Genomic DNA, 23497 nt, shown 5'->3' on the forward strand with positions numbered 1-23497 from the left:
TAAAAATAGGGGAATTTACCCACCGGAGATTATCATCAGCTCCCCCAACTACCACCAAACTATTTTCAGCTCGAATTTTCTCCCGGAAGTCCTCCATAGCTTCAGGGTGACACTGCAGGGAATTCTGACCAATGACAAAGAGGACTGGAGTCTTCATATCCAAAAGGGGATCATCCACATCCTGAAACAGTTTACATTCAGCTAGTTCATCCCCAAGAAGCATTGACTCTGAAGCTACTCAGAAGAGTCAGCCATACACCTACAGTAGGCCTCACCCCCACGTGAGGCAGGCACTCTACTGTTCCATGCTCTGTTACCCCACTCCCATTTGCTGATGACCACACAACCAGCTTCACCTCACTCTTACCCCCCGGGGGCCGTCCACAGTAAGCAGAGGAAATCCAAGGCAGACGACTGCAGTGACATACTCCATCACTGATACCTGTAAATAATGGCATCATTCATCTGAAAGGCAAGTGACTTCAATAGACCTCGGTCTACCTAGAATCCATATGGGACAGGCTGGTCCACACCCACCAGTCAGTTCCAGTTCCTCCTCTCTTACCCTAACTCTCAGCTATACCAATCATGACAACAGGATTAAAAGCAAAGAACCAAAAGTGTGCTGTTCTCAAGCTGCTATTACATAAAGAATTGCAGCTCTTGGGCTGGAGAGATGGCTTAGCCGTTAAGGCATTTGCTTACAAAGCCAAAGGATACTGGTTCGACTCTCCAGGACCCACGTAAGCCAGATGCACAAGGGGGCTCATGCATCTGGAGATCGTTTGCAGTGGCTAGGGGCCCTGGCATTCCCATTCTCTCTCTCCCCCTCTTTCTCTCTCAAATAACTAACTAAATAAATAAATAAATAAAATAGGGGCTGAGGAAATGGCTTAGCAGTTAAGGCATTTGCCTGTGAAGCCTAAGGACCCCAGTTCAATTCCCCAGGACCCATATAAGCCAGATGCACAAGGGGGCACATGCGTCTGGAGTTCATCTGCAGTGGCTAGAGGCCCTGGCATGCCCATTCTCTCTTTCTTTCTGCCTCTTCCTCTTTCTCTCTCAAATAAATAAATAAAATATATTTTAAAAAAAAAGAAAGAAAAACTGCAGCACTGAAAGGTATATGGCTAAGCCATAGGAGGGAAGCTATAATACTCAAACCTGCCAACCCCTAGAACAGAGCCTTTTAACTATTTTACACCACTAAGAATAAACATAACCAAGACGACACAAATGTTGCTGGGCTGGGGATGCAGATCAGTGAGAGAGCATTTATGTAGCATGTATGAAGTTCTGGGTCCTATACACAGCAACACATAAAACACACAAAACAAAACACAAGAGAATGAACACAAATGTTGCCATTCACCTCACCAATGGGCTTAAGGGACAGTCCCTAGGCATCTGAGATTTCTCGGAGCCATCAGCAGTTGCTGACTGAGCTCTACTGTCTCTGGGAGCAGGGAGTATGAGCAGATGCCTTTTCTTTCTCTGCTCTAAATCATACTTGACTGGATAGAATTGGGTTTTAGACAAGTCAAGGACACTTACACAAACAGTAGACATATTAATGTTAAGTGCCTTTTACTTCTTATAGGGGACAAACATTAGCACATCAAATTCAATGCTTTTAACTTGTACCACTAGAACCATTCATCATTTAAGTGAAACAGTATGGCACTTATGTTTGAAGAAAAAGAAATCACTTTTTCAGAGATACATGTTGAAATATATGTACATGAAATATGTATTTGGGACTTTTTGTTTTGTTTTGAGAAGGGTCTCATTATGAAGCCCAGGCTGGCCTCACACTTGGAGTGATCCTGCTGTCTCAGCCTCTCAAGTGCTGGGATTACAGGCATGTACCACCACACCTTGCTTTAGGACTCTCTTCAAAATAATCTGGGAAGCAGAGAAAGTGGGCAAAAATGAAGACAAGCCTGACTGTCAGCAGATCACTGGTAAAGATGGATGAGGAGCCCAAGGAGTTTCTTTACTACTCTATTCTCATTGTTTTTGTTCCTGCTTAAATTTTTCCACAATAACATTTGAAAAACTACAGTTTAAAATGTAATTTTACAGGTAAAGCATCAACAGAGAGGCTGAAACAATAAAAAAAGATTTTATGGTATTACTATTAGTAGTAGTATTAAATCCCAAGACAACTATCAATTTTTTAGTGACCTCCAAAAAAGACAGAAATTACTTACATGACAGGCCACCAAAGCTCCTGCGTTCCATCCAATCAAGATAATGGGTTTGTGTGGGAAGTGGCTATGAATCTTTGTGGGAAGAAGAAAGGAGACAGTAAGACAAGAGACTATAAAATGGACACAAAACAATCCTAGGATGCTGGGTGCACAACAGTAAACTGAAATAGGGGAGTTCTCACCTCCAGCACTTTGCTTCTCACTGACCCAATCATATGCTCAAGACATTGCAAAACTCCTACCCCAATGCCATTATTCAGCAGATGGGTGGCTACAGGGATGACCTAAAGGAAAGAAGGGACATCTAAAATAGTGGTAAAATTTCGAACCCCACATTTCTTCTTAACTTCCCTGAATCCCTTTAACCTTAAACAAGCGACAAATAAGTTAGGAGAGCCAGGCAGGGTGGCTCATGCCTTTAATCCTTAGCACTGAGGAGGCAGAGGTAGGAGTATTGCTGTGAGTTTGAGACCAGTCCTCACAGGCTACATTTCTAACCAGAAGAGTCCCTCTTGCCCCACAAATACCTTGCCTAAGCAGGAAAGCTGAGACTGCCAGAATCGGTGGCGACGTGAAGTAGGAAAAACAGAGCTGGAAGGTCCGGACGAGGCGATGAGAATCAAAGGAGAACCAGGGAGTTTGCTCTGAGGAGACATAATTCCACCTAAGTACCAGTGAGTGAGTGTAAAGGGTTCATCCACAAACTTACAACAACTGCATCTCAATACATTTCTTATCCCATCCAAGGATCCTCTACTTATGAAACTAGGCTAGGGACTATTAAAAAAGTTATTAGTGAAAAAATGACCCACATATCATTCTCTTACAAGTTCCTAAGGATACTAAACATTACATGTGCCACAGTGAAGCCTGAACATCCAACTCACTGGTTTGTTATGAGAAAGCACGCCCACAGCAGGGTCCCAGGGCCTCTTCAGAAGGAGAGATAAGGCCTCAGCTCCTGCAGCTCCAGTCTTTGTATTAGACGATACAAGCATCCGATCAATCAAGGTTGGGATCTAGAAAGAAAGAAGACAAAATTTAATCATCTCAAACCTTCTGTGGTGGTTTGATTCAGGTGTCCCCATAAACTTAGGTGTTCTGAATGCAAGGTACCCCGCTGATGGCAAATGAAAATTAAAGCCTCCTGGAGGTGTATAGTTTCGGGTGGGCTTATGGGTGTTATAGCCAGTTTTCCCATGCCAGTGTTGGGCACACTCTCCTGCTCCTGTTGTCCACCTTATGTTGGCCCCCTTATTTGGGCCTAAACTGCTGCCTATTCACCTGCAAATTGTTCAAGAGATTACAACCTTTGAGGTGGGGCCAGCAGACCTGCACTTGAGCAACAGGAAGAATGTAGACTGTTTTGAAGAGGTCTGAGTGCTCAAGGAGTGTCTGTTCTTCAAAGTCTGCTTTATTTCCCCCTGGATTAACAAATTGGTACCCTACCTGGTATTATGGAGTATAACAAATGCAGGAAAGAGAGGGTCATTGAGTTTGCAACATGGTCTTGTGTTTTGGAAATGGCCATGGGCAGTGTGAAGCAGGTTGCTGGATGCCTGCATGGAGACTCAATGGAGCCATGAGGATGAACCGTGGATTGCAATGGAGACCAGGGGAGATGCCAGAACCACAAGATGGCTGTCAAGGAAAGCTACCAGCCCCCATGAAGTTTTCTACAACTGAGTAAGTCTAGCTGGAGGGGCAGAATTGGATCACCAGAGACTTGCTGCTGGTTAGAATTATCAGATTTGGAGATTTGTCATTGACTAGAGGTGTTGGACTTTAAGAGTTTGATGTTTGCCCTGTTTTAATCTTGTATGGGTTGAAAATTTCTTTGCTATCTCCAATGCCATCTTTTGCAGTGTGAATGTTTACTCTGTGCCATTGTGGGTTTTTTGAGGTTATTTTTTGGTATTATGGCTCAGTTAAAAGATCTTGAACTATGGGGATGTATGAACATCATTGGAATTGATAAAAACTATGGGGACTTTTAAAGTTGGATGAATGCATTGCATTTTACAACATGTATGGTTATCAGTTTATGAGGGTCAGGGGCAGAATGTGGTGGTTTGATTCAGGTGTCCCCCATAAACTTAGGTGTTCTGAATGCTAGGTTCCCAGCTGATAGAGAATGGGAATTAATGGCTACTGGAGGCAGTGCATTGTTGGGGGTGAGCTTATGAGTGTTTTAGCCAGTTTCCCCATGCCAGTGTTTGGCACACTCTTCCTGTTGCTGTTGTCCACCTTATGTTGGCCTGGGGGTGATGTCCACCCTCTGTTCATGTTGTCATTTTCCCTGCCATCATGGAGCTTCCCCCTTGAGCATGAAAGCCAAAATAAACCTCTTTTTTCCCCCACAGGCTGCTCTTGGTGGTGTAATTTCTACCAGCAATGTAAACCTGACTGTAAAACCTTCCTTGTGAGAAAAGGTACAAATAAGTAGACGGCTCCCACCACGAGAGGAAAGTAGATCTGATCTTTCAGAAAGTAAATTGTTGAGCCTGGCCTGGTAGAGCACGCCTTTAATTCCAGCACTTGGAAGGCAAAGGTAGAAGGATCACTTTGAGTTTGAGGTCACCCTGAAACTGCATAGCAAATTCCAGGTCAGTTCGGACTGGAGCAAGACCCAACCTCAAGGGAAAAAATAAAAAAGTAAACTTGATATGCATCAGGGAATTTACAAATGCACTTCTGGGAATCTTCCTTAAGAAAACATATTAGAAATTCACACAGAAAGCTAGGTCTAAACTGGGTATAGTGGAATATGCCTTTAATCCCAGCACTTGAGAGGGAGGACTGCCAAGAGTTCCAGGCCAACCTGACACTACAGAGTGAAATCCTTGTCAGCCTATACTAGAACGAGATCTCACCTCAGGGGGAAAAAAAAATACACACATATACATATATAATTTCTGCCTTGGGAGGGCGAGGGTGAGATAGGAAGATCCACATGAGTTCAAAGCCAGACTGGGGCTGGTGTTTTAGGTCACCCTGGGCTATAGCTACATTTTGCCTCAAAAAAGAGGGGGAGGGGGCTGGAGAGATGGCTTAGCACTTAAGGTATCTGCCTGTGAAGCCTAAGGACCCAGGACCCACACAAGCCAGATGCACAAGGGAGCACATGCATCTAGAGTTTGTTTGCAGTAGCTAAAAGCCCTGGCATGCCCATTCTCTCTGCCTTTCCTTCTCTGTCTCTCTCTCAAAATAAATTAATTTTTTTAAAAAAAGAGATAAGGCAAGATGACTAAGTAGATTAAGCACTTGCAAGAGCAAGTATAAGAACTGAATTTAGATTCCCCAGGCACCCACACATAAAATACTAGGCAGAGTCACATGGGCCTGTATCCCAGTGTTGGGGAAGTAATGACGGGCGGATCCGTGAGGTCTAGGGCCTGGAGAGCAGCAAGTTCAGTGAGAGACCCTGTCTCATAAAATACAAGGGGAAGGGGCAGGAGAGATGACTCAACAGTTGATGGCGTGCTTGCAAAGTGTGATGGCCCAGGTTTGATATCCCAAGTTCCCATGTAAAGCCAGATGCGCAAAACAGGGGTTCTTTGCAATGGCAGGAGGCCCTGTCATGCCCATATTTACTCTTTCTCTGCCCCTCTCACATATAACAAAAAAATAAAACTTTTTTTTCTTTGTTCTGCTTTTCAAGGTAGGGTTTCACTCTAGCCCAACCTAACCTTTAATTCGCTATGTAGTTTCATGCAAGCTTCAAACTCACAACAATCCTTTTACCTCTGCCTCCCAAGTGCTGGGAGAAGTGTGTGCCACCACATGTGGCAATTTTTTTTTTTTTTTTTTTAACCCAGGTAGGGTCTCACTCTAGCCCAGACTGACCTGGTGTTGCAGTCAGGTTTGCATTACTGGTAGAAATTGCCCAACCAAGAGCAGCTTGTGGGAGAAAGAGGTTTATTTTGGCTTACAAGGTTGAGGGGAAGCTCCATGATGGCAGAGAAAAACGATGGCATGAGCACAGAGTGGACTTCACCTCCTGGCCAACATACGTTGGACCACAGCAATAGGAGTGTGTGCCCAACACTGGCATGGGGTAACTGGCTGTAACACAAATAAGCCCACCCCCACAATGCAATGCCTCCGGAAGACATTAATTCCCAAGTACATCAGCTCCAACCTAGCATTCAGAACACCTAAGTTTATGGGGGACACCTGAATCAAACCACCATACCTGGTTTTCACTCTGTAGTCTCAGGGAGGCCTCGAACTAATGGTGAACCTCCTACCTCTGCCTCCTGAGTGTTGGGATTAAAGGCATGCACCACCTCGCCTGGCACAAAAATATATTTTAAGGAAGCAAGGTGGTGAGCTGTGCGTGGTAGCACACACCTTTATTCCCCCTCCGTTTTTCGAGGCAGGGTCTTGCTCTAGCCCAGGCAGACCTGAATTCACCATGTAGTCTCCAGGAGACTCACTGCAATCCTCCTACCCTGAAATCCTCCTACCTCAGCCTCATGCCTTCAATCCCAGCACTTGGGAGGTCAAGGTAGGAAGGTCACCATGAGTTCGACCACCCTAAGACTACATAGTGAATTCCAAGTCAGCCTGGGCTAGAGACCCTACCTCGAGGGGGGGGGGGGGACAGAGAGAAAACTTTGGTAGGGGGGAAGCCAGATAAGATGCCATATATTTGTAATCCTAATACTTTGGAAGTTGAGACAAGAATTGTGAATTCAATTTGAGGCCTGCCTAGACCACATAGCAAGTTCAAGATTAGCTACATTGGGCTGGACAGATGGCTTAGCAGTTTAGGTATTTGCCTGCGAAGGCTAAGGACCCAAGTTCAAACCCCAGTACCCCTGTAAGCCAGATGCACAAGGTGTGCATGTGTCTAGAGTTCATTTGCAGTGGCCAGAGGCCCTGATGTGCCCATTCTCTCTCTTTCTCAAATAAATCATAAAAATTAAAAAAAAATAGCTACACAGACCCTGCCCCACAATCTTCTACTATATTGTGTTAGAGCTGATAAACACTTATAGCAATATAGCAGGATACAGAATAATCTTCGTATATACTAACAACAAACATGCTGAGAATAAAGTTAGGCGTGGTGGCGCACGCCTTTAATCCCAGCACTCGGGAGGCAGAGGTAGGAGGATTGCCATGAGTTCAAGGCCACCCTGAGATGATACAGGTAATTCCAAGTCAGCCTGGACCAGAATGAGACCCTACCTCGAAAAGCAAAAAACAAACAAACAAACAAACAAAAAAACGGCTTCAAGAAACAAAAAGTATCTTGGAACAAACCTAACCAAGGAAGTGAAAATCTCTACAATGAAAACTTTAAACCACTCAAGGAAATGGAAAGGCATCCCATGTTCTTGGGATTGGAAGAATCAATATTGTGAAATGTCAATTTTACCAAAAGCAATCTACATGTTTAATGCAATCCCCATCAAAATGCCAATGGCATTCTTCACAGAAATAGAAAAAAACAATCCTAAAATTCACATGGAAGGACAAAACTTCTTGAATAGCCAAAACTATTTTGAAGAACAAAAATAAGTCTGGTGGTCTTCCAGTTAACATGGCAGCTTAGGAACCATGTGAAAGCAGCCTAGGGGAGAAAAAAAAAAAAAAACCAGCAAAATACACCCTTCTACTAAAAAGTGAGGTGTATAAGAAATTACCAAAGGCAACAGAGAAGCAGGAGAGATCCAGAGCATCCAGAAAAAGCCAGTTGAGGGGATTTTCCACTTACACTAGAGATCTTGGAAAACTCAAGAAACGTGAAAGGAGAACCACAGCGAACAACACAGGAGTAGATCATGAGGTAGAGGATCATGTGGACTGAGGAGAACTAGAGCCACCATCCACAGCCTCCCCTCCCCCATGGCCAGTGCAAGCGCCAGCAAGCACCAAAGACCAGGGGAAGGGAGCTCACAGCACCCAGGACCAGTGACCAAAGCAGTGATCCAATGACCACCCATCCTACTTGAACCCACAGGGCACCAAAGAGGAACCCAAGTAGGAGCCCAGCATAACTAAGACCAAAATCATCCAAAAGGGTAACTGGGATTACACCAGGACATTACCCGCCAAATAAGCCTGGTATATGAGCCTGAACCAGAAGTGCTAATTGCACCTTCCATATCAAGATAAATCATATGTTAAAGCTAATAGATGGTCGGATTTGCCATCCTTAAATAAGCTGTATTTTGGGCTTGTCATTTGTTGCTTCCTGATTTATAGTGCCTTTGTCTCCTCTTCGGTTGTTTATTGGAGCAGAGTCTAACTCAGTCACAAACTGACCTTGAAACCCTCTACAGAACAGAAATCTTAGCATCCCAGTTGACAGGATTAAGGATGTGGGGCACCATACACCCCAAAGTACAATGACTTTGTTAGAGGATCAGGTTGTCTTCATACTTACTCTTGCATAAATACTGTGTTGTTTTTCACTGAATGTATACATTGTTTAATTAAAGAACCTCTCCTCACCATATTACAATCAAACTACCAAACACACAAACCAAAGAAAAAAATATTGAAAGCAGTTAGAAAAATCAAGTTACTTACAAAGGCAAGCCCATCAGGATCACAGCAGATTACTCAACACAAATTTAAAAGCCAGAAGGGCTTGGCACTGATGTATTCCAAGTTCTGAAAGATAACAACTGTCAACCAAGGTTACTTTACCCTGCAAAACTATCCATTCAAATAGACGGAGATATAAGGACATTCCACAACAAAAGCAGGCTAAAGAAGTATTTGATGACAAAACCAGCTCTACAGTAAATACTTGAAAGAATCTTCCATGCTTAAAAGAAAGAAAAGCACACATATAAGGAACCTGGAAAAAGCAAAGAATACTAGTTAACACAAGAGAGCAAAGGTAAAACCAGAAGAACTACCAAAAAAAAAAAAAAAATGGCAAAAAGAAATACACACCTTTCAATAATATCTCTTAATATCAAAGGCCTCAAAGCCCCAACCAAAAGACAGATGTTTGCAGACTGGGTTAAAAAACAGGATCCTTCAATTTTTTGCCTCCAAGAAACTCACCTTTCTACAAAGGATGGACACTATCTTAGGGTGAAAGGTTGGAAAACGATGTTTCAAGAAAATGGGCCTATAAAACAAGCAGGGGTTGCTATCCTAATATCTGACAAGGTAGACTTCAGTCCAACATTAGTTAACAAAGATAAGGAAGGTCACTTTATATTGATTTAAGGCACACTCCAGCAGGAGGACATTACAATCCTAAACATATATGCACCTAACATGGAGGCTCCCAAATGCATCAAACAAACACTATTAGAACTGAGGTCACAGATAACACCAAACACCCCACTCTCATCAATTGACAGGTCATCCCGAGAAAAAATAAACAGAGAGGCATGTGGATTAAATGAGGTCATAGAAGAAATGGACCTAACAGATATATACAGGACATTCTTTTCAGCAGCACATGGAACATTCTCTAAAACAGACCATATATTAGGACACAAAACATATCTTACAAAAGACAGGAAAATTGAAATAATTCCTTGCATTCTATCTGACCACAATGGAATCAAACTACAAATCAATAGCAAGAAAAGCTATAGAGCATACACAATATCATGGAAACTAAACAATACACTACTAAATGACAAATGGAGAAATCAATGAAGAAATCAAGAAGAGCCAGGCATGGTGGCGCACGCCTTTAATCCCAGCCCTTGGGAGGCAGAGGTAGGAGGATCGCAGTGAGTTCGAGGCCACCCTGAGACTCCATAGTGAATTCCAGATCAGCCTGCGCTAGAGTGAGACCCTACCTCGAAAAACCAAAAAAAAAAAAAAAAAAAAAAAAAACCCAAAAAAAACCCAAAAAACAAGGAAATAAAAAAATTTATAGAGTTAAATGATAATGAGAACACACATACCAAAATCTTTGGGACACAATGAAGGCAGTCCAAAGAAGTAAATTTGTAGCTTTAAGTGCCTATATTAAGAAATTAGAAAGGTCTCTAGTAAACGACCTAATGCCTCACCTTACATCCTTGGAAAAAGAAGAAAAAGGCAAACTGAAAATCAGTAGATGGGAAGAAATAATAAAGATTAGGGCAGAAATTAATGAAATAGAAACAAACAAACAAAAAAAGCAATCCAAAGAATCAATGAAACAAAGAGTTGGTTCTTTGAAAGGATAAACAAGATTGATAAACCCTAAGCAAATCTGACCAAAAGAGAGAGGAGATACAAACTCCTTCTAAGAAGCCAAAATCACCCTGATACCAAAACCAGGCAAAGATAGAACAAAAAAAGAAAATTACAGATCAATCTCCCTCACAAACATAGATGCAAAAATACTCAACAAAATATTGGCAAACAGAATACAAGAACCTATCAGAAAGATCACTGACCCTGACAAGTAGGCTTTATCCTAGAGATGCAGGGATGGTTCAAAATATGTAAATTGATAAATGTAATGCATTATATATATATAAATGGACTGAAGGACAAAAGACACATGATCTTCTCAATAGATGCAGAAAAAGCATTTGACAAAAATCTGACATCCCTTCATGATAAAAGTCCTACAGAGATTGGGAATAGAAGGAACATATCTCAATATAATAAAGGCTATTTATGACAAGCCTACAGCCAACATATTACTAAATGGGGAAAAAATGGAAGTTTTTCCACTTAAATCAGGAACAAGACAAGGGTGTCCACTGTCTCCACTTTTACTTTATATAGTACTGGAAGTCTTAGCCATAGCAATAAGGCAAGAGGCACACATAAAAGGGATACAAATTGGAAAAGAAGAGATCAAGTTACCATTATTTGCAGATGACATGATTCTATACATAAAGGACCCTAAAGACTCTACCAGAAGGGCCAGGCGTAGTGGCACACGCCTTTAATCCCAGCACCTGGGAGGCAGAGGTTGGAGGATCACCATGAGTTCGAGGCCACCCTGAGACTCCATAGTGAATTCCAGATCAGCCTGGGCTACAGTGAGACCCTACCTCGAAAAACCAAAAAAGACTCTACCAGCAACTGTTCGAGCTGATAACCACCTGTAGCCATGTAGCAGGATACAAAATAAATAGACAGAAATCAGTAGCCTTCCTATATGCTAACAACAAACACACAGAAGATGAAATCAGACAATCACTCCCTTTCACAACTGCATCAAAGAAAATAAAGTACCTTGCAATAAACCTAACCAAGGAAGTAAAGGATCACCACAATAAAAACTTTAAAACACTGAAGCGAGAAATTGCAGAAGACACTAGAAAATGGAAAAACATCCCTTGTTCCTGGATTGGAAGAATCAGTATTGTGAAAATGGCAATCTTACCAAAAGCAATCTACACATTTAATGAAATCACCACCAAAATTCCAACGGCGTTCTTCATGGAAATTAAAAAGAAAATCCAGCTGGGCGTGGTGGCTCACGCCTTTAATCCCAGCACTCGGAAGGCAGAGGTAGGAGGATCCCAGTGAGTTCGAGACCACCCTGAGACTACATAGTGAATTCCAGGTCAGCCTGGACTACAGTGAAACCCTACCTTGAAAATAAAAATCCAAAAATTCATTTGGAATCACAAAAAACAAATATTTAAAATAATACTGAGCAACAAAAATAAGGCTGGTGGTATCACCATACCTGATTTTAACCTATACTATAGAATGGGAGAAAATCTTTGTCAGCTATACATCTGATTAATATCCAAACTATACAAAGAACTCAAAAAACTAATAAGAAGTCAAACAACCCAATTACAAAATGGTCTATGGAGGATAAAGAGATGGCTTAGTCGTTAAGGCGCTTAACTGCAAAGCCAAAGGACCTCAGTTCGATTCCCCAGTATCCATGTAAGCCAGATGTACAAGGTAGCACATGCAAATGGAGTACATTTGCAGCAGCTGGATACCCTGGTGTGCACATTCTTTCTCTTTTCCACTGCCTCATTCTCAAATAAATAAAAATAAAAAATACATTTTAAAAATGTGCTATGTAAATAGAGAGTTCTCAAAAGAAGAAATACAGATGGCATAAAAACAACTAAAATTATGTTCCACATCCCTACCAGCAGGGAAATGAAGATTAAAACTACACTGAGATTGCAACTCATCCCTGTAAGAATGGCCACCATTGTGAAAACAAATGACCATAAATGCTGGCAAGGATGTGGAAAAAGAACCCTTCTATACTGTTGGTAGGAATGCAATCTGGTCCAGCCATTGTGGAAATCAGTGTGAAGGTTCCTGAGACAGTTAAAACTGACCTACCATATGACCCAGCTATAGCACTCCTAGGCATATATCCTAAGGACTCATCTCACTACCTCAGAGATACTTGCTCAACCATGTTTATTGCTGTTCTATTCACAAAAACTAGGCAATGGAACCAATTTAGATGTCCCTCAACTGATGAGTGGATAATGAAGATGTGGTACATCTATACAATGGAATTCTACTCAGCGGTAAAAATGAAATTATAAAATTTGCAGGTAAATAGATGGACCTGGAAAGTATTAGTGGGGTAACCCAGGCCCAGAAAGCCAAGTGTCTCATGTTCTTTCTCTTATGTATATCCTAGCTACAAATGATTGGACTTCTATGTGAGTAGGAATAAAACTCAGTAGTAGAGGCCAGTAAGGTAGAATGGGGATATAAAGAAACTAGAAAGGAAGCAAGGGGGTGCTTAAGATGATGGTATTGTACATTTGTAAGTAGAAGAACAGATTAATGGGGGTGAAAAGGCCTAAGTGAAGTCAGGGAAAGAGACTGAGCAAAGGAAAGGTCGAGGGAGGGCTAATCAAAATCTAAGAGGATATAAATAAGTCATATGGAAACCTACTCTTTTGGACAATGCAGCACTCAGAAGCCATGGAATGTTAGTAGAAAATTTTCAGTGTCAAGGGTGAGATACCTTCCAGTGAGTTGTTGGCCAGGGAGTTCACTGATACCCCCAAAACATTATAGGCCATTGCCGAGGCTCTTGATAGGCTCTTGATTTAATAGATGGTAAGACCCTGTTGCTGAAGACTCCACATACTTGGGCTCAAGATCACTGAGAAATCCTGATGGAGCTGAGCTGAAAACCTCCTCCACGTAGTCCAGCTGGAAAAAGCTACGTTGCATGCAGTTCAACAGGAGAGTGAGAAATCACCAGTGGAGATACTCTACAGTAGACACTGCAAGTCTTAAATTTGGCCAGCCAGGCCAAATAAGCCAACAGGTGCACACGCCTTTAATCCCAGCACTGGGGAGGCAGAGGTAGGAGGATCATGAGTTCCAGGCCACCTTCTTGCAGTGGCAAGAAGCCCTGGTGCACCCATTCTCTTTCATTATCTCTCCTTGCAAATAAATTAAAAATAAGTAAATAAAAGTTCTCAGGAGGCTAAAGAGAAGGATTATCATGAGTTCAAAGCCAACCTGGGGTACAGTTAAGTCTTGGCTAGAGTGGGATCCTACCTAAGAAACAAAAGAAGCAATAACAGGTTTTAAGAAATTAAGTGTGATTTGATATAAAGTAAAACTTCAAAGGCAGCAGGCTAAGATAAACTGCTACTAATTTAGAGAGAGACTAGAGCTGGAGTGTGGTAAAGTGCTTCAGTATTAGTCATTGCCTAGCATCCCTGGGTTTGAGGGCCTGTGAGTGTACACAAACTGGGACAATGCATTGGAGTAACTGGAGTATGTTACTTATGTTCCTTGAAATCCCTTATTTGTTCTCTATATACAAGTTTGAGATAAGTAAGTAAATGAAAAACAAAGTTAGGAGGACCATAGTGAGCTCAAGGCCACCCTGAGACCACATAGTGTATTAGCCTGGGCTACAGTGAGACTCTACCTCAGAAAAAGAAAAGGGGGGGGGGGAGAAATGACACTAAAAAGATACGTGCAGGAGAAATTAGAGAATTATAACCATTAGACTCAGTTATCTCAGGAAATAAAATGTTTATGCAGCAGTTGCTATTACAAGGCAACAGAGTAGCCCTGCAAAGGAATTTAATTAACAAGGCGTAGGGAAAGCAAACATACAAATAATTTGTGGAAGTGAAATAGTAACTGCCTTGGAGGAACAGAAGCCTGAAACTGGAAGCATCCAATAGAGTAAGGGGAGATTAACAGCTAATTCTCATCCAAAACAGCAATAAATGAAGTTAAACAGGCTCTTTTTGAGTTTGTTTGTTTTTAAGGTAGGGTCGCAATTCTAGCCCAGACTGAGCTGGACTTCATTTGGTAGCCTCAGGGTGATCCTCCTACCTGTCTCCCAAGTGCTGGGATTAAAGGTACACATGTGCCACCACACCTGGCCATCTTTTGTTCTTTCTTTCTTTCTTTTTAAATATTTATTTATATGCAAAGAGAGAATGAATGAACAAATAAATAAATGAATGAATGAACATGGGTACACCAGGGCCTCTAGTCTTTGCAAATGAACTCCAAATGCATGTGCCACTTTGTGTATTAGCTGGATCAACTATTTTTTTGTTCTTATTTATTTTTTAAATATTTTGCTTATGTTTATTTATTTGACAGAGAGAAAAAGGGAGAGAGAAAAAATGGGTACACCAGGGCCTCCAGCCACTGCAAACGAACTCCAGACGTGTGTGCCCCATTGTGCATCTGGCTAACATGTGTCCTAGGGAATTGAACCTGGGTTCTTTGGCTTTGTAGGCTAACACCCTAAGTGTTAAGCCATCCCTCCAGTCCTTATTTATTTATTTATTCATTTATTTATCTGCATATGGGGAGGGAGAATAAGTGGGCATGCTAGGGTCTCTTGCCACTGCAGACCAACTCCAGATGCATGTGACTCTGTGCATCTAGTTTTATGTGGATACTGGACAATTAAATCTGGGTAGTCAGGCTTTGTAGGCAAGTGCCCTAATCACTGAGCAATCTCTCCAACCCTGATTAATTTTCACAAGAATCCTTGACGGTACTGTTGTCAGCCATACTTTGGAGAAGAGGAACTGAAGACACTGGTCTGAGTTTATGAAGCAACTCAAGCAGTAGTAAGAGCTTAGAGCAGGCAGGCAATTTGAATTTCAGAACCTGCTGCCCACAAGGCTTAGGACAGCCCAATGCAGACAGACACTAACGTCACAAAGTGGAATCTCCAAGCAAAACACTTTATTGCTGTGCCAATACTAAGTAATAAAGCAGAGGCATATAATGATATGTTTGTAATGAACTGTTATAGTCTCAGTGGTGGTACTGACAGTTCATCCCTTGATGAGTAAAGACATGTGTCAGACCCTCCTTGCTAAGTAACCCTACCTTCTGAATGCCAGAAATCTGCTTCTTACACCCTCCTTATCAACAATCTTCCCTGGTAAACCCATCATCTCCAAAACAATTCAATTCAGTGATTACTCAAACCACAAGCTGTGGGGCTACAGAGTTTAAATGTGTATTCTGGTTTTCAGGCTCCATATCTCATCCAGAGGATGGAAGGGCTGGAAAAAAAGTATACCAGACACACACCTAAAATGATACCATGTCTCCTACTTTTCTCTTTAGTTTCTTGAGGTAGGGTCTCACTCTGGCCCAGGCTGACCTGGAATTCACTATGGAATCTCAGGGTGGCCTTGAATTCACAATGATCCTCCTACCTCTGCCTCCCAGTGCTGGGATTAAAGGCATGTACCACCACACCCGGCCATGCCTCCTACTTTTAAGAACAAATCTGATAGCTTCAACCGTGGCCTACAAGTTGGCCAGGTAATGGCCAACCCCCCACATCCTAAACCCATAGCAGAGGCTGGCTACTGCTAGGACAAAACAACCACACAGCCTTACCTTTCCTTTCAGTGTCTGCAAAGCATCCAGGTACGCAGCTAGCATGGGCAGACTCAAGGTCTCCACAAGGGTGGTGTGCAGCCACTGGATCAGCTTGGTGTCCCAGCTCACACTCGCCAGAGCCTGCCGCACCCTCCTTGCACACTTATCCACAGCAACACGGCGCAACACGGGCTCATTGCAAGCCTGAAAGATGTTAGTAGAAGGAATAAAACAGGAGTTCCAAGTGAGTTAGCCAGCCCACTGTAAGCAGATGACAGATGCCTCACCCCTTCATTGGCCAGGCGGGCCAGACGGTCAGACTGCAGGGCCTTGAGAATCTTGTTAAAGAGCTTGCTCTGGGCCAGGGTCCAGCCAGTCCTGAAAAAGAAACAGGCATTACAGGAGACCCTGGGGAGTTCCCACACATACTCACCACACAACATTGTCGCTTCTGTTATAAAGACATAAGACCTAGACTCCAGTTCTTCAAACAAATCACCTCAGACATGTTTGTATCAATCATACACATTTCAAGCCAAACCAGATATAAAGGAAGTCTTCACTACTAGCTGTTTACTTAGTGGCTAAAATAATCAGATTAGTTAGTAATATACTGCTACTAATAAAGACATGATGCCACTGCACAGGTATGTTTGAGTTTCTTTTTGTGAACAAATATACATAAGAGTGCTGGAGAGATGACTGAGTGATTAAGGCACTTGCCTGCAAAACCTAGCAACCCTGGTTCAATTCCCCAGTATTCACATAAAGCCAGATGCACAAAGTGGTGCATGCATGTGGAGTTTGTAGCGGCTAGAGGCCCTGGCATGCCTAGTCTGTCTCTCTTCTCTTTCTCCTTTCAAATAAATAACATACACACACACACACACACACACACACACACACACACATGCACGCATGCACACGCACACACTCACTCTCTCTCTCCAAAGCCGAGCACATGCCTTTAACCCCAGCACTTGGGAAGTAGAGGTAGGATTGCCATGAATTCCAGACCACCCTGAGACCACACATAGTGAATTCCAGGTCAGCCTGGGCTAGAGCAAGACAGAACCTTAATAAACCAAAAACACAAAATGAAATAAATAAAAATATAGCTGGGCGTGGTGGCACACACCTTAATCCCAGCACTTGGGAGGCAGAGGTAGTAGGATCACCATGAGTTCAAGGCCACCCTGAGACTCCCCATAGTGAAGTCCAGGTCAGCCTGGGCTAGAGTAAGACCCTATCTTGAAAAGCCTAAAATAAAATAAATAAATTAAAAAAATTAAGCAGAAGCTGGTTGTGGTGACTCATTCCTGTAATCTTAGTTCTCAGGAGGCAGAGACAGGAGAATTGCAACGAGTTCTACGCCAGCCAGCACTGTCTCAAAAAAAAATAAAAAATAAAAAAGGGCTCAGCAGTTAAAGTACTTTCCTGAAAAACATAAGAATCCAGGTTCAATTCCCCAGTAGATATGTAAAGCCAGATGCACACAGTGGCACATGTGTCTGGAGTTTGTTTGTAGTGGCTAGAGATCCCAGAGTGCCCATTCTCTCATTCTCAAATAATAAATTTTTTTTAAAAAATTCAAATTTAAAATAAGCACTCCAGAGCCTTCAGCCACTGTAACTGAACTCTAGACGCACGTGCCACCTTATGCATCTAGCTTACGTAGGTCCTGGGGAATTGAACTTGGGTCCTCTGGCTTTTTAGGCAAACACCTGAGCCACTAAGGCATCTCATCAGCCCCTAAAAATGTTTTAAAAAATGAGTACTAGACAAAATGAGATCAATCAAGGTAGTATTTCATATCAGTAGGGACAAAGCCACTAAGTAGGGCTGAGACAACCAGCAGCTAGTTGGAAAAAGAAAATGTGGAACCCTACATAACACATTTTATACCAAAATAAATTTCAAACGAGATAGGCAGGCATTCTAGCTAAATACTCTACCACTAACTCTTAACTTTTTGTTTGTTTGGTTTTGGGCTTCACACTTCTGAAATATACAACACACTTGTCTGAGTATCATTCCTCAGGTATAGTCATTCTGAGGGCAGTTGAGAATCAGGTAGAGGTAAAAGGAAACAGATAGTTCAAAAATAGTGCAGAAAAGCTCTTTGGAGACACAACAATAAATCACCATACTAATGTACCTACCTCTGTTTTCAATGTCTGGTTGAGTTCTAGTTCCTAGCATTTTGGTTGACTTTTTTAACTGTTTATTTCAGTTGTAATGACCAGTCCTTCCTTCTCCCCCGTGTACATATGCACATCTATCTTTATATTCTCATGAAAGTATACCTGTCCTGGGGTCTGGGGTGACTGAACCCAACCCTAAGACATGTCTTGGAAGCAAGATTTCTTTCCTTGGGTTGACATGGACCCCCACACCGTCCACAGAGAAGTAGCTCAGTTGATAAGAGTTGCTTGCCTAACATGCACAAAGTCCTGGGTTCCACCCCCAATGCCAAATACACTGAGTGCAGCAGTACATGCCTGTAATCCCTGCACTCAAGAGATAGAAAGGATAGGGCTGGAAGGATGGCTTAGTGGGTAAGGTGCTTGCCTGCAAAGCCAAAGGACCCAGGTTCAATTACCCAGGGCCCACGTAAGCCAGATGTTCAAGGTGGCACATGCGACTGGATTTTGTCTGCAGCAGCTAGGAGCCCTGGTGTGCCCATTCTCTCTCTACCTCTTTCTGTCAAATAAATTAATTAAGATTAAAATTTAAAAAGACAATGATTGAGATGGGGAGGTAATATGATGGAGAATGGAATGTCAAAGGAGAAAGTGGGGGGAGGGTATTACCATGGGATTTTTTTTATAATCATGGAAAATGTTAATAAAATTTAAATAAAGGGCTGGAGAGATGAGTTGGCGGTTAAGCGCTTGCCTGTGAAGCCTATGGACCCTGGTTCAAGGCTCGATTCCCCAGGACCCACGTTAGTCAGATGCACAAGGGGGCGCACGCATCTGGAGTTCATTTGCAGTGGCTGGAGGCCCTGGCACGTCCATTCTCTCTCTCTCTCTCTCTGTCGCTCTCAAATGAATAAGTAAAAATAAACAAAACAAAAAAAAATTTTTAAAAATTAAAAATGAAGACAACAACACAAAAGAAAAAGAAAGTGCTCCTGTTCAGTGTTAAAATTTTTAGTTTTGCCAGGTGTGGTGCACATACCTTTAATCCCAGCCCTTGGGAGGTGGGGGGATTGCTTTGAGTTCAAGGCCACCCTGAGATTACATAGTGAATTTCAGATCAGCATGGGCAAGAATGAAACCCTCCCTCAAAACACCAAAAATTTCAGTTTCCAGTTCTGGGAAAATAATATATTCAAAGGACCTAATGATCATAATCACAAAAGTGGTACTTCATCGTAGCCTTAGTAATAATTAGTAATAATGCTAGCATATACGCAACTGAGCTAAGTAATGAATGTAATTTTTGATGTTCAACAACTGGAACTTTCTCAAAGCCCATTAATCACACTGCGAACTTCAGCTCTAAGAACAGAGAATGATGCCTAATATATGAAGTACCAACATTTCCAAACTTGCCACTCTACATTATGTAAGACATAGTTCCTATTTTTTAGGCTCACTTTCATTATGAAATCCAAAATTATGTGAGAGGAAAATGATCAAAACAAAAAAGGGTGCTAAAATAGCTACAGAAGGGCTGGCAAGATGGCTTAGTGGTTAAGTACTTGCCTGTGAAGCCTAAAGACCTCAGTTCGAGACTCGATTCCCCAGGACCCACGAATGCCAGATGCACAAGGTGGCACATGCATCTGGAGTTTGTTTGCAATGTCTGGAGGCCCTGGTGTGCCCATTCTCTACCTACCTGTCTCGTCCTCTGTCACTCTCAAATAAATAAATAAATATATATTTTTTTAATTTAATTTAATTTTTTTTTTTTTTTGGTTTTTTGAAGTAGGGTCTCACTCTAGCCCAGGCTGACCTGGAATTCACTGTGTAGTGCTAGGGTGGCCTGGAACTCATGGTGATCCTCCTACCTCTGCCTCCCAAGTGCTGGGATTAAAGGCGTGCAACACCACGCCCAGCTCTCAAATAAATAAATAAATGAATAAATTTTAAAAAAATAAAGCTACAGAAGCCAGCCATGGTGGCACACACACCTTTAATCCCAGCACTAGGAAGGCGGAGGTAGGAGGATAGCCATGTGTTCGAGGCTACCCTGAGACTACATAGTGAATTCCAGGTCAGCCTGGGCCAGAGTGAGACCCTACTTCAAAAAACCAAAAAAAAAAAACTATAGAAATTACTACCATTGGGAAAGGGGGGGGGGGTGTCATGAGCCCCTAAGGAGTGTAACATCTGTTGGTGGTGTCTGGCTAAATGCATACACTATGCTCATCAAACTTCCCAGGAAACACTTTTAATGTTCATACCCATATATTAACGCTACTCTCAGTTTTGGTTAGACAACCTTCTCTTTCCAGATGGTGGTGACCTTGGAATGACTCAAAAGGCATCTTGGTGCTGAGAAGTGACAGAGCAGTGCTCAGCACTGCAATATCTCAATCACACCTTCCATGCATGGCTCAGGGTCCATTGCTGAAGAGGTGGCGGAAAGAATGTAAGAGCCAAAGGTAGGGTAGGACTCCTTACGATGTTCTTCCAGACACAAAATGGCCTGGATATCCACAACCTCGCAGCACCTGACACCACCCACAGAAGACCATCATAACAGGAGGAAAAGATGATAACATCAAAATAAAAGAGAGACGGGTTGAAAGGGGGAGGTGATATGATAGAGAGTGGAGTTGTGAAGGGGAAAGTGAGGAGGAAAGAAAATTACCATGGTTTATTGTCTGTAATTATGGAAGTTGTCAATAAAAAAAGAAATCACTACCATTCAACAATTACAGATGAAACCCACAAAATTGAGAGTCTACAATTCAAGAAAAAGTTCTTAGGATTGTTGCTGGATATATATAAAAAGTGATCTCAAGAATTTAAATATGTTCTCTGCATGCTGTCAGCTTTGTGGGAGGCTGGAAAATTAAGTGGGCAGAAAAAAATGATCTAACCCAAGATTAAGATAATGAGCATGCAAAAGATATAATTAAGGAAAAATTCAAAACAGAAGACAGAACTTTAAATACAACTCTAAACAGTCAGAAGTTGATGGGAACTGTGATGAGTCAACTTCCCCCTCCCCTAAAACCTAGTTTAATTTTCACTGAGTAAGGGGAAAAAATCCTTTTCTTCATTTCTTAGATGAGATCAGATAACCTTTTATTTACTATGGTCTAACCAAACCTGAATGACATGCTAGCCCCTGGCTCATCTTAGGCAAGGCTACCAAAATAGCACATTGGTCATAGAAAAAAACTGTTCATTTTCTTTTTCTTTCTTGAGATAGGGTCTTTTTTTTAAATTTAATTTTTATTAACATTTTCCATGATTATAAAAAAAAATCCCATGGTAATACCCTCCCCCCACAACACTTTCCCCTTTGACATTCCATCTCCATCATATTACCTCCCCAATTGAGATAGGGTCTTACTTGCAGCCCAGGTTGGCCTCAAATGTGGGTCATTCTGCCTTAGCCTCCCAAGGGCTCAAATTATAGACATATGTCACTATGCCAGGCAAACCTAATAGTTTTAAAGTAACCATTAATTCCCTGTTTCAAGAGACCATTCAGGATTGGGGAGATGGCTCAACAGTTGAAAGTGCTTGCTTGCAAAGCTTAAACCCAGAGTTTGGCTCCCTAGTATCCATGTAAAGCCAGACACACAAAGTGGCACATGGGTCTGGAGTTTGAGGTGGCAAGAAGCCACCCTGGCGTGCCCATTCTCTCTCTCTGTCACTCTCAAATAAATAAAAATAAACAAAAAATTTTAATACATACATAAAAAGTAAGTATTTTTAAAAGGGACTACTCAATACTAAAATGCCTAAAGAATTTATTTTTCAATGCAGGAGGGAGGGAATGGACACGCCAGGCCTCCAGCCATGGCAATCTAACTCCAGACGCATGTGCCCCCTTATGCACTTGTGTGACCTTGCAAGCTTGCATCACTGTGTGTCTGGCTTACATACGACCTGGAGATTTAAAATACATGAGTCAGGCTTCACAGGCAAGCTCCTCAACTGCTAAGCCACCTCTCCAGCCCTAAAGGATTTTTTTTAATGAAAGTCAAATGAGGCAAGACAGAGTATCAGAAAAACTCGGTAAGCCACACAAATAAGAGAAAAAAAAAGGATCAAAAAGAGAGTAGATGGGGGTAGAAAGGAGGGGAAAATGAAAAACTCAAAGATCTTGGACTTAAAATTTCAAGCATCCAGCCTAAGAGTAAGCATACAAGAATTTAGATTATATAATTAGACAAAGTTCAGAGAAGAATTTTTTATATTGCTGAATTTAAACATTCTAATTTCAAAGATAAGGCAGACTGCTTTTCAATGTTAGATTTTTTTCCATCAAAATGTCAGATATTGGCCAGGTATAGTGGCACAAACCTTTAATTTCAGCACTCAGAGGCAGAGGTAGGTAGACCTCCATGAGTTCGTGGCCATCCTGAGACTACATAGTAAATTCCAGTTCAGCCTGGGCTAGAGGGAGACCCTACCTTGAAAAACAAAACAAAACAAAACATACATACATACATACATACATACATACATACATATACATATATAAAAGATATGTCTCTGGGCTGGAGAAATGTTTTAGGTTTAGGGCACTTGCCTGCAAAGCCAAAGGACACAGGTTTGATTCCCCAGTACTCACATAGAGCCAAACACACAAGGTGGGCATGCACCAGAAATTCGTTTGCAATGGCTAGAGGCCCTGGGGCACCCATATTCTCATTTTCTCTCTCTCTCTCTCCCTCCCTCTCTCTATATATTTATGTTTCTACCTCTCACTGGCTCTCTTTCTCAAGTAAATAAATAAATACAATATTTTTTAAAAGTTAGATATGGGGCTAGAGAGATGACTTGGCAGTTAAGGCATTGCCTGTGAAGCCAAGGACCCAGGTTCAGTTCCCCAGGACCCATGAAAGCCAGATGCAAATGGTGACGCATGAGTCTGGGGTTCGTTTACAGTGGCTGATGGCCCTGGCATGCCCATTTTCTCTCTTTTTCTCTATCTGCCTCTTTCTGTCTCTCAAATAAATAAAATTTGTCAGATATCTTCCAAAAGCAGTATATCTAATGAATCTTTCCATCAGACAAATGTTTTAAGAATGACAGAAGGTGATAACATCTTTAGAATTAAACTGCTCAGCCACCAAATATAATTCCAACTTATGTGCTATGAAACAGACACAAAAACATGATCCTGATCTGTTAACTTGTTGGAAAATGAGAAAGTACACAGATTAAGCTGAATGTGGTGGCACATACTTTAATCCCAGGAGCCTAAGGTAGGAAAACAGATATGAGTTCCAAAGCCAGACTGGGGCTACCAACTGAGTTCTAGGTCAGCCTGGACTAAAATGAAACCCTACCTTGAGAAAACCAAAAAGAGGCAGGTGTGGTGGCACATGC

At 41.9% G+C, this 23497-nt stretch overlaps 1 protein-coding gene across 10 annotated transcripts in view; it reads right to left on the bottom strand.

Moving 5' to 3' along the window:
* Kansl3 (KAT8 regulatory NSL complex subunit 3) overlaps positions 1–23497 on the bottom strand; it is a 57653-nt gene that overhangs the window by 21214 nt on the left and 12942 nt on the right. For 9 of the 10 annotated variants that reach the window (XM_045147226.1, XM_045147231.1, XM_045147230.1 and 6 more), the window contains 8 exons: positions 16259–16349; positions 15990–16175; positions 3101–3232; positions 2741–2857; positions 2396–2497; positions 2214–2285; positions 368–442; positions 24–181 (listed from right to left, as the gene is read on the bottom strand). In XM_045147226.1, the coding sequence (XP_045003161.1) occupies positions 24–181; positions 368–442; positions 2214–2285; positions 2396–2497; positions 2741–2857; positions 3101–3232; positions 15990–16175; positions 16259–16349 (933 nt within the window). The remainder of the gene's footprint in view (positions 1–23; positions 182–367; positions 443–2213; positions 2286–2395; positions 2498–2740; positions 2858–3100; positions 3233–15989; positions 16176–16258; positions 16350–23497) is intronic. The other variant, XM_045147228.1, reaches the window with a different exon arrangement.

This window comes from Jaculus jaculus, chromosome 4, assembly GCF_020740685.1.
Source record: "Jaculus jaculus isolate mJacJac1 chromosome 4, mJacJac1.mat.Y.cur, whole genome shotgun sequence".
Taxonomy (NCBI): domain Eukaryota; kingdom Metazoa; phylum Chordata; class Mammalia; order Rodentia; family Dipodidae; genus Jaculus; species Jaculus jaculus.